This window comes from Cariama cristata, unplaced genomic scaffold (genome assembly GCF_000690535.1).
Source record: "Cariama cristata isolate BGI_N322 unplaced genomic scaffold, ASM69053v1 scaffold12533, whole genome shotgun sequence".
Classification (NCBI taxonomy): Eukaryota; Metazoa; Chordata; class Aves; order Cariamiformes; family Cariamidae; genus Cariama; species Cariama cristata.
Window position 1 is genome coordinate 26,771 of NW_009609024.1, and position 17,570 is coordinate 44,340.

The 17,570-nt window shown below is 40.2% G+C and overlaps 1 protein-coding gene across 1 annotated transcript in view; it reads right to left on the reverse strand.

The window, feature by feature from the left end:
- Window positions 1-17,570, reverse strand: part of LOC104159469 (contactin-4-like) — a gene marked incomplete at its 5' end in the record, with an annotated part of 83,176 nt that overhangs the window by 21,761 nt on the left and 43,845 nt on the right. Inside the window, 1 exon segment of the mRNA XM_009697381.1 lies at window positions 17,305-17,432. Within this exon segment, the coding sequence (XP_009695683.1) occupies window positions 17,305-17,432 (128 nt within the window).

Genomic DNA, 17,570 nt, shown 5'->3' on the forward strand with positions numbered 1-17,570 from the left:
CGGAGACTCTGATTCAGCAATACACACGGTTGAGCTGGGCATTTAGGACATGCTAAAATTGCTTTCCTGGAAGAGGATCCTTATCTTGCAGTTTACTTGGCTTAAATCTTGCCATATCAGAACCACAGCAGTGTGGGGGACATACAATTATTTTTAGACAAGTGCTTCAGCACATTGCCTGAGCCCTTTTTTCTTAGGAAGCCTCTGCTTTCTGTTAGTATGGGCAAGGTTTTTTTAAGAGGAGAGTTTAGATGTTGTTCCTTGTGACTGCACTCCTAAGTAATCTGTCCATCCAGTTGCTGAAGATTCCCTCTCAAGAATGGCAGTCTCCTCCTCAGCTTCATTCAGAGCTAAACTGCAGCCCAGGTACAAGTTATTAACATATTTCTTAAACTGACATTGAAAAAGAGCTTCCCAAAGACTGAAAACTGTCTAAACTTGATGCAAGAGTCTCCCTCCCAGGAATTAATGCCTCCCACCTCCCCGACAGGGACCAGGCAGTCAATCAAGGGATTGCATTTCTGCATACTCAAATATGCATTCTTTGTGTCGCTGAATAATAAATGAAGGTTAATTTAAATCTGAAAACACATTAAGAATGGAATTGCATCAAAGGATACTGGGGAGGGATGTGCCATTATAGCAAATTCAAAGACAAAATATATGAAAATATATCCATTCCACTGAGAGTACAGAGAGTGTTACTTAAATAACAAGAGGGCACAATACTTCATATTTTAGTCTCCATTTTACCTAGTGCAATGCAATCTTACCAAATCAAGCTCTCTCCATACGATTGTGACAAAGAAAATGACATGTAATGGGGTCTGGAAATGACAATCAAATCTGTCACTCATAGAAATTTGTACTTGCTCTTTATAGCAGCATGCAACAGTGCCTGATTACACTACAAAACCCAAACATCCCTTCTCTCCCTCTTTGCATTTCAGAGTAAGATAAAAGCCACTTCACTTTAGAGATGCCTTAAATGAAATCGGTATATTTGACAAACGATTCAACCGTTTGTGACACACTTTATAGATAACCCAGTGAATTCAAGGTGTCACCTTTTGTGGGCTATTGATTGCAACTAGCTGATATCCGTCTTTTCAAGTATGGAATAATCTACTGTCATTGCAAAAATGATGGCCATCTTAGAGAGAAGGTTAATCAGATACAGGAGAAATCATATCTAATCTTTGATAAATTGCAAGTCACTCAAGGATCAATCACCGTTCTCCTTGTAACACAAGCCGCAGGTAATTGTGCAAATGTAATGCCATGCAGTTCGCCATGCGGCCCCTGTATACAGTGGCAAACAGCGTTTTGCCTCTTTGAAGAGTTTAGCCTGCTGAGATGGTTGATTTATGGCACTTTTAAATATGTTTTGAATAGTAATGACCACAAATAAAAAAATTTCAAAAAAAAGCAGAGTGGCAGTAATATGATATGCAGGTATTCAAATGGCAAAATTATGAAGTGACTGGCACAGACTTTGCATTTTTACGGTATGTGTTTTAGGTCTTTCCTATACGAGTTCTACGTCTATTATCTACACCCTCCTCATCAGGACCAAGATGTTAGGAATTAGCTGACATGCAAGAATAAATCCCAAATTAAGAGTCATTAGGAACGGATGCCTCTTGAGCTGTCAAACTTACAGAATAGCATGAAATCACTAGCTGGACTTTCCAGCTTCCCAGTGAATGATCCATAGCTTAACCATCCTTAACGTCACCCAGATCAAGGCTTGCATGTGTCACCAATGTCTTGGGATAAGCTAGTCTTGGTATACAGGTTATTTATCAAGCAGCCCAAGACACATTCATCTTCCCAAGTACCTGCTGTGAATGCAGTCCATCACCATTCCTATCGGTAAGGGGAACTGGATGGGAGCACCTACTGATACCTCTGAAAACAGGGAAAGTTTTGACTGCTAAATTAAGAAATTGGGCAAATTTAAGATTATTCTACTTAATCTTCAACATGTTTTAACTTGGTGAAAATTAACCTTTGCACTAAACTGCTGTATCAGTATATTTATCCAGAGTTAGTAAAACCCACATACACGCTGTAATACAGGTATCTGTACAAATACCATTTTATACAATAATGCAATTTGCAGGAAGACACAATATGTCTAGGTTCTCAAAATTAATACAATTATTTCTCAGTAATATGCAATACCTTATTATTATGATCAGACTATACTTGCTACAGAGCCATACACACACACAGACGTAGATGTCACAGTATCATTCCGGTATGCATCTACATATAACCTACAGTAAATTTATTTTCATTGTTATATGCGTGCATGGCTGTGTATGTTCAGGGATGTCCCTAACTTACTTCAGGCACTATCTTCTTTATGTTGGCATTTTGGCTATCACACATTGCAGTAAAAAATACAGACCCACAACTGCCCTTAAACTGCATTACAAAACCAGCCGAAGGGAAGCACCTCCTTTCACTTTCATTTGGTCGAGCCAAGGCCTACCGCAGTCCCTTCTGTAGCTGGTTTTAGGGATTTCGAGCCTTGCTTTTCCCCAGAATTTCAATTTGCTGCAGAATAAGAAGAGCACGGGATCTAAGATCTTACTTCTGTGATACGAGGCTAAAGATCTTGCTGCAACTAAAAAAGGAATTTAGAACACGTAGCAATTTTTTGCACGCTTTGCCAACTTCATTGCCTGGCCCTTGTAGAACCTGTCTGACAGACAGTGACTGGAGAGACTTTATAAAGCACTTAGAAACATAACTTAGGTATCAGAACCAATAGTATATTTGAAACTACGAGCCCTTGTGCTGCACATCAGCAGAATATACTGAATATTTCCATTGCTAACTTGGTTTGGCCAATGATTCCTGAGGGATTACCCTGCATGGATGGGGAAAACTCTTACATCCACAAAAGAACAAAAGAGTTTTGTCCTTACTAAATCATTTTCATCGATTTCCTTCGACTGTGACTTTCTTGGTTATGGAGGCAAAGAACTAGGACCTACTGAATATATGCTCATTATTGAATGAAAACAGCACTGAAGACAATTCCAAAGTCAAACTTCTGCCATTTAGCAGTTTTGCCACTTCTCAACCCTACTTTTAAAATACAAACCCACTCTGGTAAAAAAAGCTCTCGGCTGCTTCCCCATGCCTTGACCCTCATGTTCGGGGGGTCTGTGCTATTGAGCTCTAATGAGCAATCAGGACTTACTCCCTTACTCTAACTTTCCCCATTTCTAACGCACAATTCCTTTTTGCCCTTCCTCCCTCCACCTCTTAGCAGATTAAAAAAAAAGAATAAATTTTTAATTTCTTGACAGAATGCAGGCTATCAAGATTCACTAATCTTAGTAAGAGCCTAATGTATTTGTTTATTAGAGAGTTTGAATCTCCAAACTCAATATAAAGACTCAAGAACAACGTAAAGACTTTCCCACTGGAACTCATGGCTATCTGTCATTAGGAAAAACGACCACCTCCATTTTCACCACGGAGTGTCTATCTCCTGCTGTTATTACAATGCCTTATCTGCTGGGTGGGTTGCTGTATCCATCCCACGAATGCCTTCAACCAAAGTATTTCTCTAAAGCAGCATCTGCTCCTACTATTTTATAATTAGAATATAATTAGTAGAAGTTCTCGCAAATAGCTCCCACAGAGAAATGACTCTACCGTGCAAAAAGAAAGATCTAAAATTCCCAAGCTATTTACAATCTACACTAAAAAGAAATCTGGGCGTTCCTCTAGTGCCTCAGGAAATGACACCCAGACAAGAAGACATAATTAAGAAGTTGTTATGCATTGGGCAGGATGAGGCATGACAATCTGCAGGCAGGTAGGGCAATCAATTATGCAAATAATTTTGAAAAATTTATTTTCAGTTTGTCAAAAAAATCTTGTCAGGTCAGCTCACAAGGTCAGCCTCAAATAAAAAAGTCAAACTTTTTAGTAAACTAAACACTTAGAAAAAAATATTACTGTCACAGGTAACTTTGGATTTTCTTCTATATAAAATAATTTTAAAACAAAATCGAACAAACTGTTGAAATAAAATGTTATTTCAAACAGAAAACGGATGCCTCTAGTTAATGATAACACCAAATTCTTATTCAAGTTGTGCGTATAAATAACAGAGAAGTTGAAGCCTATTCAGGCCAACTTGTGGAAATCACGCATTATCAAAAAGTACCTGCGAGTTTAAGTCAAATGAGGAAAGCACAATAGCACTTAAACCGGCTCAGCTACAAACCTCAGGAATTTACAGGTACCCAAAGACCTGAGTCAGGGAAGCGGGAGACGGGAAAAGCGAGCGCGGGGGCAGTTGTTGCTCGCCCTAGCGGTATTCACGGAGGGAGGGCATCCAGGCCTGCAGGTGTGCACATGGCTCCTGGTAGGGGCAAGCACAGCAGGGGAACCAGCCTGTTAAACACTGGTTTGAGTATTTAGACTTTGAATCACAACCAGATGTGGACAATCAAGCTGCACAGAGTTCCATCAAAAAGAGAATTAGATAAGCAGAAGAGGAGGAAGAGTAGAGAGCGAAGAGCAAGGCTGCTCTGCGGGATGAAGGCCGGCATAGGCACAGACCTGGGAGCGAGAGGGACTTTTGCCTTGAGCAGGCCATTAAAAGTCTCTGCTGCCTTATTTGCCCAGCCTATAAAATGGAAATAAGACCTTCATTATAAACTGTTTTGTCTTCTTATACCACTGTGCACAGCAGATACTTTTATTTAACTTTTTCTTGAAAACCCGTTGAGACTTCCACGCTACCACAGGCAAGACTGAAGCCCAAACACCTATTTCTGAGCAGATGAAGCAACAGTAAGAACAGAACCAACAAAACAAACCTCGAAAAAAAATATCCTGGGCCACAAAGGTCTAATTTATTTCCTGGTGAAGGCGAGATGGTCTCTCAGTGTCCTGTGCTCTCTTGTAAGGAAGTGACTTTTTCCAGTTAATTAGTGACACACTGAGAAGACGAACCCTTCTTCCGAGGGACATGCTACTGTTTTGCTCCCTCGCTGGTTAAGCCCCAGTACTGATGTTACGGGAAGGGGCAGGATGGAGGAGGATCACATGTGAAATGAAAATAACCTGCAAGACCATCCTGTCATTATAACTTGCTTAAAATCCCCAGCTCCTATTCTACTGAATAAATATTCAACACGGAGCATCATTAAAAAGTGTCCCTGACATTTCTCCTGCTACATGGCATTTTACTTCAAATTAGCCACAAGTTTTCCTCATGTAAATAATTTCAAAACAAGAATCAAGACCCAACTTGTGAAGATACACACAGAAAAGAGGAGGAACAAATAGCATGTCAGTGCTACCATCTCTCCTTTCAGCCTGGTTTCAGCGACGGATGGGTTTGGCCCTGAGCACACCGCTTTCCTAGGGCTTCAGTCATGGTCTACAACATTTCTCCCGGACAGTCCCACCTGTGGCTCACTGCTGCAGGGAATGATGTTCATCATCAACTGCACCAACCAGTTTAGTTACCAGGACTAATGGATTCAGGCTTGGATTTTTACAGAGACTTTCTACTGTGCACTTAGACACGAAAGGAACTGAAATTTTCGCTGGTGAAATACTGCTGACTTTCTAAATAAACTCTAATAGAGATTATTATTGAGATATATTCACAATGAAGCTAGAAGAAAACATAGTACTAAAACCTACAACTTTGATCACTAGTTCTTCACGATACACTTAAAAACTTCAAACATAAGGAAAGCAAAATTCATATTCCAAATACATGTGTGACAGAGAGAGACGGAGAAAAACCAACCCAAGCCATGGGAAGTCAATTCAGTGACAAAACTTCCTTGTATTTCAGAGTCACGAACATTCATATTCACGCTGCATTCCCAAATTACCGGCCTGAGCACTCTGATACAGTACACCTAGAACTTAACCTATTCCAGTGGTGCCTGATAGTAAATTCTCTCTGCCATCATGATTTTAGGATTAAGACAAGAGACTCTAGTCTCCATATTAACTTTGATGGGATTGCTCATAATCTTACTTAAATTGCATTATAAGAGGGGAAAATCAGGTCCCAGGAGTGCGTAATATTGCGAGCACCACCTCATCGTCGTTCAGCAGTGCTTTAGTTACTCTCTGATGTGTCAAAACCCATCCCTCCTTGTCTTTATCCATGTGCCACTTAGCTATTATTATCTGATAAGCAACTTTTGTGTAACCTGTTTGCAATCCAGCTAGGCTCAGGGAGAAAAAGTCACAACAGCTCAAAACCTCAGAAGTTTGGTTCTGCTAAGCTGCTTCCAAAAATGCTTCTGAGAAAATACACAAAAGGACTGATATTTCCCCAAGTACTGTCCCAGATTCTTTTCTTCAACACTCTTACACTTTTTCCTCCTACGACAGAAAATGTGCTCTCTAAACACTTCCTCTGTATCTTTGATGTTAAAAACACAGCCTTCAGGCCAGTCTGTTCTTAGTCACTATTTTCAAGGATAAGAAGATATTTCAAGATATTTTCTTTGGATAAGAGAGTCATTATTGCTTTCCCCCTTTATTCTCCCACACTGCTTCCCTGATCTTTACCTGAAATGGAGATTGGCAGTCACTTTCTTTAGGCACGTCACGTTTAGATCATTATCCCTCCTATCCCTATCCCAGTCAGACTGAATTACTTTGGTGAGGAGAGAAGCAGCTCCAGGGAGACCTGCTCCTATCTTCTACAACAGGACCGTACACTACAAAGATCTCAGTTTTCTCTGTTGTATTGTTTTCTCTTAGAGTATGGCCCTAATTTAACCAAAATTTGTGGGATTCCCATGGAACTCATGTCTGGAAGTTCATCCTGCTGCATGCTTTCGAGAAGGACAAACTGTATGTACCCTCCTTTGGGATTAAGATCAAACTCATAATGTTAGTAGACTTACAATGCAAGATCTTCTAGAGCAAAGAAGAGACATGAGATTACATCCCACAGCAGTACAACTGTCATGTTTCGTTTTCTACAAACCAAAATAGGTCCCTGAAACTAAAAGTTCGAGGAGACAGATCTTCCACTGCCAGAAATTCCTGGTCCTGGCAGCATGGCAGAGGTCAATCAGCTCAGCTACCCCCAACTGACTGACTCTCTTGAGCACACTTCTGGCTTGCTCTGCGTGGCAGTACTGCCTCATTAACCGGGTGGTACCATGCTGGCTTGTCCTATGGACATCAGCTTTTCCTACTTCTCGTAGTAGCTCTTCTCCAAGGGCTACAGTAATCCTCTGCAACAGCTAGGGAAATCGGTGGAAAACGTTAAGTTGAACACATTCCCTTTCTTGTGAATTTGTAACTGTCCCCAGTCTGATAGTAATTTCCAGTTACCAAGCTCTGGGTAGTCGTCTTCACTTATGAAATTAACTATTGGATAAAATAGTTTGTTTGCTTATGTTTTATATACAATCACATATATGAACACACACACATGTAATCAAATGCACTACATTTATGTTGATGAAAATATCTATCAGAAGTCCTTGATCTATGGTTTCATTTTAACTACGTTGGGTTTTCATTTGCATACAGAAACTGAAAAATATTTTAACCTTTCTGAAATAGATCATGTTAAAATAAATTGAAGCAAGTTGATGAAAAGTGTTAATTAACCTGCTTTCGTCTCATTAAGAGTCTGTGTTTAACCTATAGGTCATCTCCTCTTTAGGCTGATGTATGGATTTGATCTTCAACGATGAGCTAAACAACCCAATCTTCTACTGATGATTGAGAACTCTTGAACCTCTTGCTTTTCTTGGGAGAGGACAAGAAAATCCCTAAAACAAAAGCACCGAGCTTTTCAAGAAATTATTCTAAACGTTTTTTTTTTATGGCAGGAGAGGTTGCAATAATGCTGACTCCGGAATATATTGTGGGTTCAAGATAAAAATACAGAAAAAAAAAATATTAAATTTTCCCCTCCCCCTCCGGTAATACAGACATAATGACTGAACTTCTCTAAAAAAGTATTTTTTTCCACGCTATGTGCTGAATTAGGTATATTTACAAGCATCAGCCACTTGCTCTTGTCTTGACTTCCTTATTTACCTGTGCAGTTCTCAGTTTTAAGACTTCTGATGTGCCCGAAGGTTGGCTGGGGGTTGGAGGGACACAGAGGAGAAAGGAGAAGGTAGTGGGGAGGGAAGTGGGAGGAAGAATTTGCTGCATTTACCATTATCCAGAGTAAATATTTCACACCAACTGGCACTCTCTACATCAGATAGGCAAAGTACCTGGAGAAACTGCTCTGTAAGAGTCAATATATTTGTATTTCTGCTTTTAAAAATATAACTCTAATAATGCTAGAGATAAGTCCAAAATTGGCAAGAGAGATAGGCTGGAGATCTATGCTTTTTAATATCAAGCTCTTCACCAAGATGACTTTTATCATGTTAATGGCTAAATCACACTGATTGTAAAACAGCCACAATGAGGCAATTAGTAAGGCCTGTGACAGGCACAGAAAACAAACGCACAAGGTTTTCAGTGCAAGCCAGATGGATATCTTCAATATATTTCTTATTGTCTGCTTGTGGTAATATGTTCAATTAAACTGAATCGGCACTACGGAAGACCCTCTGAATTGCCTGAAAGAAATTAATTGTCTAATGTAATTTTAATGAAGCTTAACAGTTGTATTATGTTTACAAGTTTTATTTCTTATCATCAGCAAGTGTTTGCAAGGAAAAAAACCTAACTTACTTCATTCAACTAGCCCTAAGAGCAAACCATTGGTATTTTACAGCTTATTTCATTTACATGTTTCCTTGCCATTTACTGTTTTTGTCCTTAGCAGCTGACCTAATTTTTTTTTCTCTCCCAAATAAGAAACCGACAGCTCTTGCTGTGCTGTTCATTCATGAGTTGTTGCGCGTTAAGTCTCACTCAACAGTTTGACCACAACCCTGTGTTACGACATGTCCCCAGAGGGGCCGACGGAAATGCCCAGCCACGGCCTGGTCCCTCCGAAGCTTCCTATGATCCTCATCCATGTTCGAGCAAGGTCACCGACCCTCCCCAGCACAATGCAGCTAATAGTTCAGGGCTGTCGTGTTTGACGAGCTCACATTAAGGAAATCCAAAGCAAAAGACGCATCTGAGCAGACCCGAGGAGGGCTGGCTTTGGGGAAGGCTCGACGGCAGATGAGGCATCTGCTTCTCATTTTGCCACTTCTGTAATCTCAGAATAATTACAACCTTTTTGCTTCAATTAACTGTCAGAAAAATGGAAATGCTGACATGATACACAGCTATTTCATTTTCTCTGGGGTGCTTTGGGGCTGACCTGATTTTTCTGATGACCTCAGGTTCTCACCTGAACGGAGCTGGGAGAAAACCTACGTGTTTACCAGACTCAGGTGTAAGGCCCGCAGAGGAGATGCACCTGCCAGCTCCGAAACACAACGGTGAGCTCCTTACAGCTGCAGAAGGCAATACGGGGAGGCTTTGCATAACAACCCTGACTGCGATCTCCAGCTGGAAATAAACATACAAGTTACCTGAAACCATAAAATCCTTGATTAAACCTTGTGTTTGAAGTGTCATATGGAGAAGGGCTCCTTAAAAGCTGCAAGGACCCTGAGGTAGCTACTGGATACCAGCCCCATCACCAGCTTCTACTTGAAGTTTTTCCACCCAGGGTTCGTTAAGGAGATCTAGCAAAGTGCAGCCTGAAGCGTTGGGGCTACCACGGTTGAGGGGAGGGAGGAGTAGATGCGGCGGATGCACAGCTCGCTCATTTATAATTGTGCCTTTCATGCAGTGCTTTGGGTCATAATTTTACTTAAACCTAGCAAAAGATCCTTAATTGTGTCCTAGAAATAATTGCTGTCAGTGGAAATAGTCCAATTAGAGCTGAATATATTCCTTTGCAATTTTACGGCTCAAGATTATTGCTTGATCGTCAATTGTTAAAATCAAGCATTTGCTACCGGTTGTGACTTAGAAGTCAAGAAAGATTTTTTCAAACTTAGAAATAAGTTTTATTTCCTGAACATGAGAATACAGCAAAATGCACTCATGAATAACCCTGTGCTTACATACCTCTATGGCGCTCTCTAATCCTTTTTTGCCTATGAACCCCTGATTTAGAGATTCTGGAGAACAACAGTTTGTTCTCTAAGTTGACTTTTTTCCCCCTAAAATGTTTTAAAACAATGTGTTAAACCTGATAAGGAATATTCATTCATGTCTGGACTACGCATAAAAACTGTGTCCAGCAATTACTAAAAAACCTTTAACAATAATAAAACTTCTTTTGACTTTTCAAAACTCTGAGTCTTTGGTAAGTGTAGAAAATCTTGGTTTTGATACCAGCCGAACACACACTTTGCGTACTATCCAGCATAATTATAAAAAGCCCATAAAATATGGACAGCCCTAAAGTGCTGCTCTGGGATTATTACTTTAAACTCTGCCTCTGTTTTTTAAATTATATTCTGTGCATTCAACACCAGGTGTCATTTAACCAGGTCCTTTCTTAAGGGATGAGGCATAATCAACATGAATTTAAATTAGATTGAATTGAACTGTGGGGAAAGAAAAATAAAGACCTTGCATGACCTTAAACACTGCTGGATCAAGACAGATCTCAGAAAAGAGTGACGGAGGGGCTATTCAGGTTTCAAAATTACTAACCACTAAACCCACAACATATGGACGGATGGTATGGGAAATGCCTGCAATAGCTTTCTGGGACAGCCTTGCATATGAGGAAGGAAGCAGCAATGTATCTGATGGGGGAAAAATCAGGGAGGTGTAGAGAGGGTTTCTGGTAATACAGGTAGTGCTTAAATGGGTCAACAGATTTAAGTATCTCCTGCATTTTTCCTCTGGTTAATGTAAAAAAACCCAACAACTTAATGCATGGCTTACTCTCCCTCTTGGGAAAAAAGTTAAACGCCCACCCCAAGCAACTGCTACCCCAGTTACTCAGAAATAATCATGCCACAGTCGAGAACAGGTGGTAAAATGCGTGGCACTAGAGTTACTTGTATTCACTGATTACAAAACCAAAAAAACAGGGCACTCAGGGAAATACACACAATCCCTGCTGAAAAGATCAGCATTTTGTACAACTGCAAAGTAAAGCCATTACATGGTTCCTCTGCAGCCAGATCCATTCAGAGTACACCCTAACAAGGAGAGACACTTTGTTAATGCACCCAACACCTCTGCAGAGGTAGGCAGATATATTTCAAAAAAGCTATGCGTATTTTTGACTAAGAGAAAAGCATGTTTAATAAACACCTTTTTTTTTTTTATTGATGGAGTCAGTAATGGTACTATTTGAGAACTAGCTCAGTTGTAGGCAAGTCCAGTATTTGCTGATCTCAGTCGTGCAAACGGCCGTTGCATTAGGTTCAAGGCTGGCACTGAAGCCAAAGCAGATGCTAAAGAACAGAGTCAGCAATACCAGCTCTGTTATGCAGAATCAGTGTCTGTGATAATGGAAATAAATTATTTTTAAGTATAAAATAAGATATAAATAGACACATAGACCATCCTAAGGATGGAAATAATTTTGTAAGGAACACACAACTGTGATCTAAAACTTGTATGGTAACACTCTGGATATTCACTCTGGATTGAGTTTAACTATGAATATCCAACAACAAAAAAAAAAAAAGGAATCATGGTAATGTGTAAACATTTCTAAAATAATAAAATAATTCTCTGAAAACCAGTGAGGGATATCATTCAGACTGTATGATTCTCCACCTGATTTTGATCTATTTTCTGAGTTTTATTCTTTAGACTACTATAACAAAACATGAGATTAATTTAGAAGTCTGTCTGGACCCTCAAGCTTATAAACAAATAATACATTAAAAAAAAAAATCAAACTGAAGGCATTACACTAAGTTGTCTTTAATACAATTATGGGGGGGTTATGATAACGTCTTCAAAGGTAAAAAGAACTACAAATGACTGAAGCTCTACTCCTGTGAAATTCAATAGCCGGTGTTTCATGATGAGCACTGCTGGTGTACACGGATCTGCGACCAGCCTCTGCGCCGTTCAGCTTCAGAAGGCTGATGGGTACGAAGGTATCAAAGTCACCTCAGCCCAACCCAAGAACACTATACCCAAATAGAAAAGGAGGCATAAGCAATTCTGTTTGATTGCATGTGTGCTTGTTAGCACATACCAGCTTACTGTATTATGTGGAAATTAAGCCACAAATGATTTGAAGAAACCCTGCACCATGCATTATCAGCCACGTTCAAAACCAAACTTCTGAAACATGCAATAGCAGACAGATGGTCAGTCAAAAGAGAGCGATGTCTCCACTGGTGCGTACCTATGGAGCTGGAAAACTAAACTCTTCTCAGTTCTTTACGGGCAGCGTAATATTCATAATCCCCAAAGATGAAAAAATGGTTATTCCTTCTCTACTAAAACAATTCATAGTAGTACAAATCCACTCTAGCCCCATGGATACAAGGCAAGCACAATGCATTTTCCAAAGAACACAGTTCAATACTGTTCAAAGGATGTCAAAACGGAGACAACCACAGCCGGCAAGATGGGCCAGAAGACCGCCGACACTGTTTTTACAGAGTGCGAACACTGTGCCCACACTCATCAGCACCGCACTGCCCCTGAACTATGAGCCCAGCTACTTTTAAAGGACTAGAGTAATGCAGTAAGAATTGCAGGTTTAATGTCAGCAACATTTCAGGTCTCTGAAAAGTTACTCAATAATGGGCCAGAATTTACAGTATTTAATCAATTGTTTCAGTTTTAAGTGCAATACACCAACTCAACATTCACACAAAGGAATAGGCTTCGAATGGAAAATGTGCAATTTTAGAGAAAATAATTTGGATCACTGTGCTGGACAAAATCAAGACTATCAGTCTATTCAAGCATGAGAAAAAAATAACCTACTGACCCTATCTTTGTATTCTTTTTCTGCTAAAGTGATACAGAATGCAGCTAACAAAAGTTCTCTCGCTTTTCTGCCTTGAGCCCTCCCATGACAGTCCAAACGAGACGAGCTAATGGCAGTAGGAAAATGTTAAAGGTCCATCATAATTAAACCGGCAAATAAAGTCATTGGAACTTGCCCTTGTCAGAGATGCAACAATGTGACCGGAATTGCTGTACTTCCCAACAAGAACAGAAAAATCCAGACCCTACCAAGCATTCACATACCACTTCTGCCCATTAAACCACAGAGATAAGGGGACTGGAAAGGACTGGACCATCCTGGTCTGCAATCAAAGGCAACTGGATAATAAATGGTATGAAAAACTGTTTCTGGCAGGCTGGAACACTTTGAAATGAGAGCATCTCTGCTGCAGGACAATCCCTGCCACTGCTCCTCCGGGGCCGGTTCCACACTGCACAGCTCCACGTACAGAAGCAGCAGCAGCTCCGCTCACCTCTGCAACTGCTCATCTGCCGGACCGCAACACGTTGCTACCGCCTACAAAGGACCACACCATGAAGCTAAAGCCTGCGGAGTCGAGCTGAATGATTAGATTTATAGCTAGATTTATATATAAATTTATGTTAAAAATTATATAAATAGATATATTTAGATAGGTAGATAGATTTATAGCTCAGAACACAGCAAAAAGGAAAGCAGATGTTTGAGAAGCAGCCACACGTGTCTACAGTGGGTGCCATGATCCATTCTCCTCCAACGTTACAAAATCAAAGCTGGCCACAGGCTCCTAAAATATTTAGTGTGTCTGTTGGGAAACAAGCGGCATGACAAGGATTTTCTCATCCCGTGAAAGAAACGGTGGCAATACGCTATTATAATCTGCATTACTGTTGTTAGCTTGTTTGTGCTGCTTCTTCCATACCTAATGCTGCCAGAGAAACTTCATTTGGGTCTTAGTCATTGCTACTGAAGGGCATGAGCTGGGATGTCAGCATCAGGAGCCTCTCCTTGCCCTTCCTATATTCAGAGCTTTTATTGCAACGTCTTGAAATTAGTTTCCTATTTCAGAGCTGCTGCTACATTAGCCAATTTATATTACTGCATTAAATACAAATAAACTTATATTGTACAGTCTACGCCTGTTTACACTATTTGTCACTTAATGCCCCGGTACTTAGAAAGTCTGTTGTGTTTCTGTGTGTTGGAAGAACTGAACATTTAGCCTCAAGTACAGGAAAAAAATGGAAAAAAAATTGGAAAATTAATATTCATGTACTACATGTAAACACGTACCATGCTTTACATAGCTCTGAACACCGTCTGCAGGATTCTCCTCTCTCCTTACAAATGCTATCCTGCTTTTTAATTTAAAGGTCAAACTGTACATGCAAATTTACAAGATTTCAGGTCTCGAAGGCCAGAGTGGTTCTCAGTTAGTACCAACCAACAGAACAAACCCAAACCACCATCTCACTGGTTTGGAAAACCACCGAGGTTCACCAGTTCTGACAACAGCATGTTAATACACAGCCCTATGGGCACCCGTCAGAATTTCATATTTTTTAAGCTGTCTACTCATGCATAATATGAATATTTATTCATCCCTCTCTGGTTGTTTGCCAGAGATTTATTTTAAGTTCCTTGGTTCTGATGTAACAGATATTCTCCTCCTCCTCCCATCCTTGCCTACGCTGTCTTTGACACAGTCAGCATCGCTCCCTGAGAGAAGAAGAAAATTTAAAAAAAATAAAGAAAAGAAAAAGAGAGAACCTGCAATGTTAATGGAAGAACACAGAACAACACAGGAAGGTTAGAAAAAACGTCTTTTGACCTTCAGTTTTTTACTCAATGACATAAGATGAGTTAGAAAAGAATATAAGCATATCTTAAGGTCAAAAAACTCATCAGCTGATAAATTAGTCTTTTTGTACACCACAAAACTGAGTTAAAATAAGGTATTCAGTCATATTTCTGTCAAAACTTGTCAGTGTTTTACTTCGGGCAGAGAAACTCAAGCATTTCAGTATAAAATACAGTATTTTACACAGTTCATTTAGAGTTCAGAATAGTTTCTGCTCTTTTATACTTTTTATGGGATAGACTTCGAAATTGCATTTCTCAGTCTGCTGTTAATATCCACATCTTGGGCTTAAGAGTTTATTCTCTGCTTCATGCACATGTGTCGCTCCCATTAATGCTAATGGAATCGAGTTAAAACGGAGCACTCGGGGAGAAAAAAGTACTTGCTAATCCTTTATAACCTTACCGCAAAGAAAAGTGATTTGTAAACCATGTGAACCCAAAGATCAGGTACAATAGCTGCTGACTATTGTGCTCGGAGTTACAGGCTATTCCTTGGGTACTGCGAGGAAGAAAGGATAAGCCATGAACCACAGAAGCGTGACTCTTCAATATCAGAAACAAAACACAGTCCTATTTTCAACGATTGGCTTTTTTATGGTGGTACAAGCGGTCCCTGAACTGCAGATCCTGATTCAAACCCCTTGGTGCCTTGCAGCACTTGGAAAACCAGGATAACCTGGGCTGTGCCCAGCCTGGAGATGAGAAGCTGGTGCCTGCTGCTGTGAGCACGTGCCACCCTCCCGCGGTCCCCGTGGAGCCCAGGGAAGGACATTTGGGCTGCATTTTCCATTTTGCTCTGGGGCAGACAGTAGCTGATCGACCCTTTTAATAATAGACAAGGTTTTTAACACATTCATTTTCCCCAACCACTGCTTTCTTAGCTATTTGCTGCAGGTGCCTCCTTAGGACAACACAGATTAAGAAAAGGCAGAGTCAGCTCATACACAGATCTAATGCTGATCTTCAGTTGTCTGTGTTTGTTTTCAGGGACTGACGCAGGCATGGGCAAATGCCACACAAGCTATTCAAAACCACCCCAAACGTGAAGAACTCTTGGTGCCACTATGCTACAGGAGAAGATATGAAGGGATAACACAGCCCTCCACCCTGGGGCTGCACCGTTGGCCTCTTGGCACAAGGAAAGCAGAAGGGCCAAGTGCCATAAAGCACAACCCCAGAAACGTCCCATCTAACTAGAAATACCTGACTGGATAGCTAAGGTAGAGGCAAACACTTTGCTCTGAGAAAAACCTGCTGCTGTACCACTGTCACCGGCAGTTTATAACTGTACCAGGTGCTCACCAGCTTTATCAGCACCTGCCTGATCCTGGCACGACTTGTTGAAATGTGCTCCAACTATAAAAACCACGGATTAAAACTTGCATTGAAACATTTTAAAGTATTCCCTATATACCGTAAAAATAATTGACGGGGAGAGCCTCTAACCAAATACTATCCATCAATGCCAATATACGGCAGAATTAAAACTGACAGTATTAGAGCTCTGTGATTGATTTATTGCTTTGTAATCAATCTTTCCTGATTTGTTATCCCATATAGGTCTTTCCCCAAATAAGACGCAAATGGAGACTGATAATAAGTGCAATAGTCTATATATTCATTGCCTATAATAATTCATCAGATATCAGACTACTCATAAGCAGGCCAAAAATGAAGATGTTTGTCAGTGTCTCTCATTGTTTATCAAATTATTACTTTAAATATTTTTGTCATATGTAATAGCTTTTGCTTTTGAAAAAAAAAAATTTGACAGAAAAATTCTGCACACACATGAATAAACAATTCGAATTCCTGAAACGCAGAAATTCAGCCCTGGATAAGAAATAATGAAATCAAATCAGTGTTTGTGCATCTTTTCAAAAATTATGACATTGAATTGCAAGGGTGAAACTCTTGCATCATTCTGCAACAAGACAAGATGTATTTAAGGGTTCAGAAGGTTTTTTTTAAAAGGTAATAGAAGTTTAGGAATAACCAGAATAAATTAAGTTGAAATAGGTAAGACGTCTTTTTAAAGGATACCACCTAACCTCGGCATGCTGAGGGCAACATTTCTCCACAGGTACACCATGGTTTTATTCATGTCCTTTGCAAAACTGAACCTTAGGACACAGCTGGCTGCAGTGACAGCAAATATTTCTCAAGCATGATTACTGGCCATTGCTAGAAACAAGTCCTACAACGACATGGACCAGGGACTTGACTTGTATTACAATTCCCATATCATTTGCAGTATAATTTTAAACTAGGTGTGAAAATAAATGCATTAACTTGCTGTAAGCACCATCAGTCAGTGTGATCACAGACACCTTCTTGCTGTTAACGTTGTCTCCGACCCACGAGGCTCAGCAGGTTTCTGAGATGCAAAAGACACTTTAATCCCCTCCGGCTCCACTTGCATCAGCATCAAAGGGGAAAGGTGCAGCATGCATGGGGCTGCTTGGGATGCTCTTAGATACTAGAATGGAGTATCAGTCATATGCAATCAAAATTGCAATTACCTTTCACAACCAAGCTGCCCGTGCTGCTTGCCGTCCCAAAGTGGTTTGTCGCCACGCAGGTGTAACTTCCCGCGTCGGATTTGGTGACATTGACAATCCGGAGGCTCCCATCATCCAAAATAGTGATTCTGGAAAGACAGCAGACACAAAAGTTACATGTGTTTTATGTTAACATAAAACTCTTTTGAGTCTGTGTTAATTATTGATGGTTTGAAAAACAGTTCATTGCCCGTTACAGAGGGAGTTTAGCTGACAAAAATCTCTCA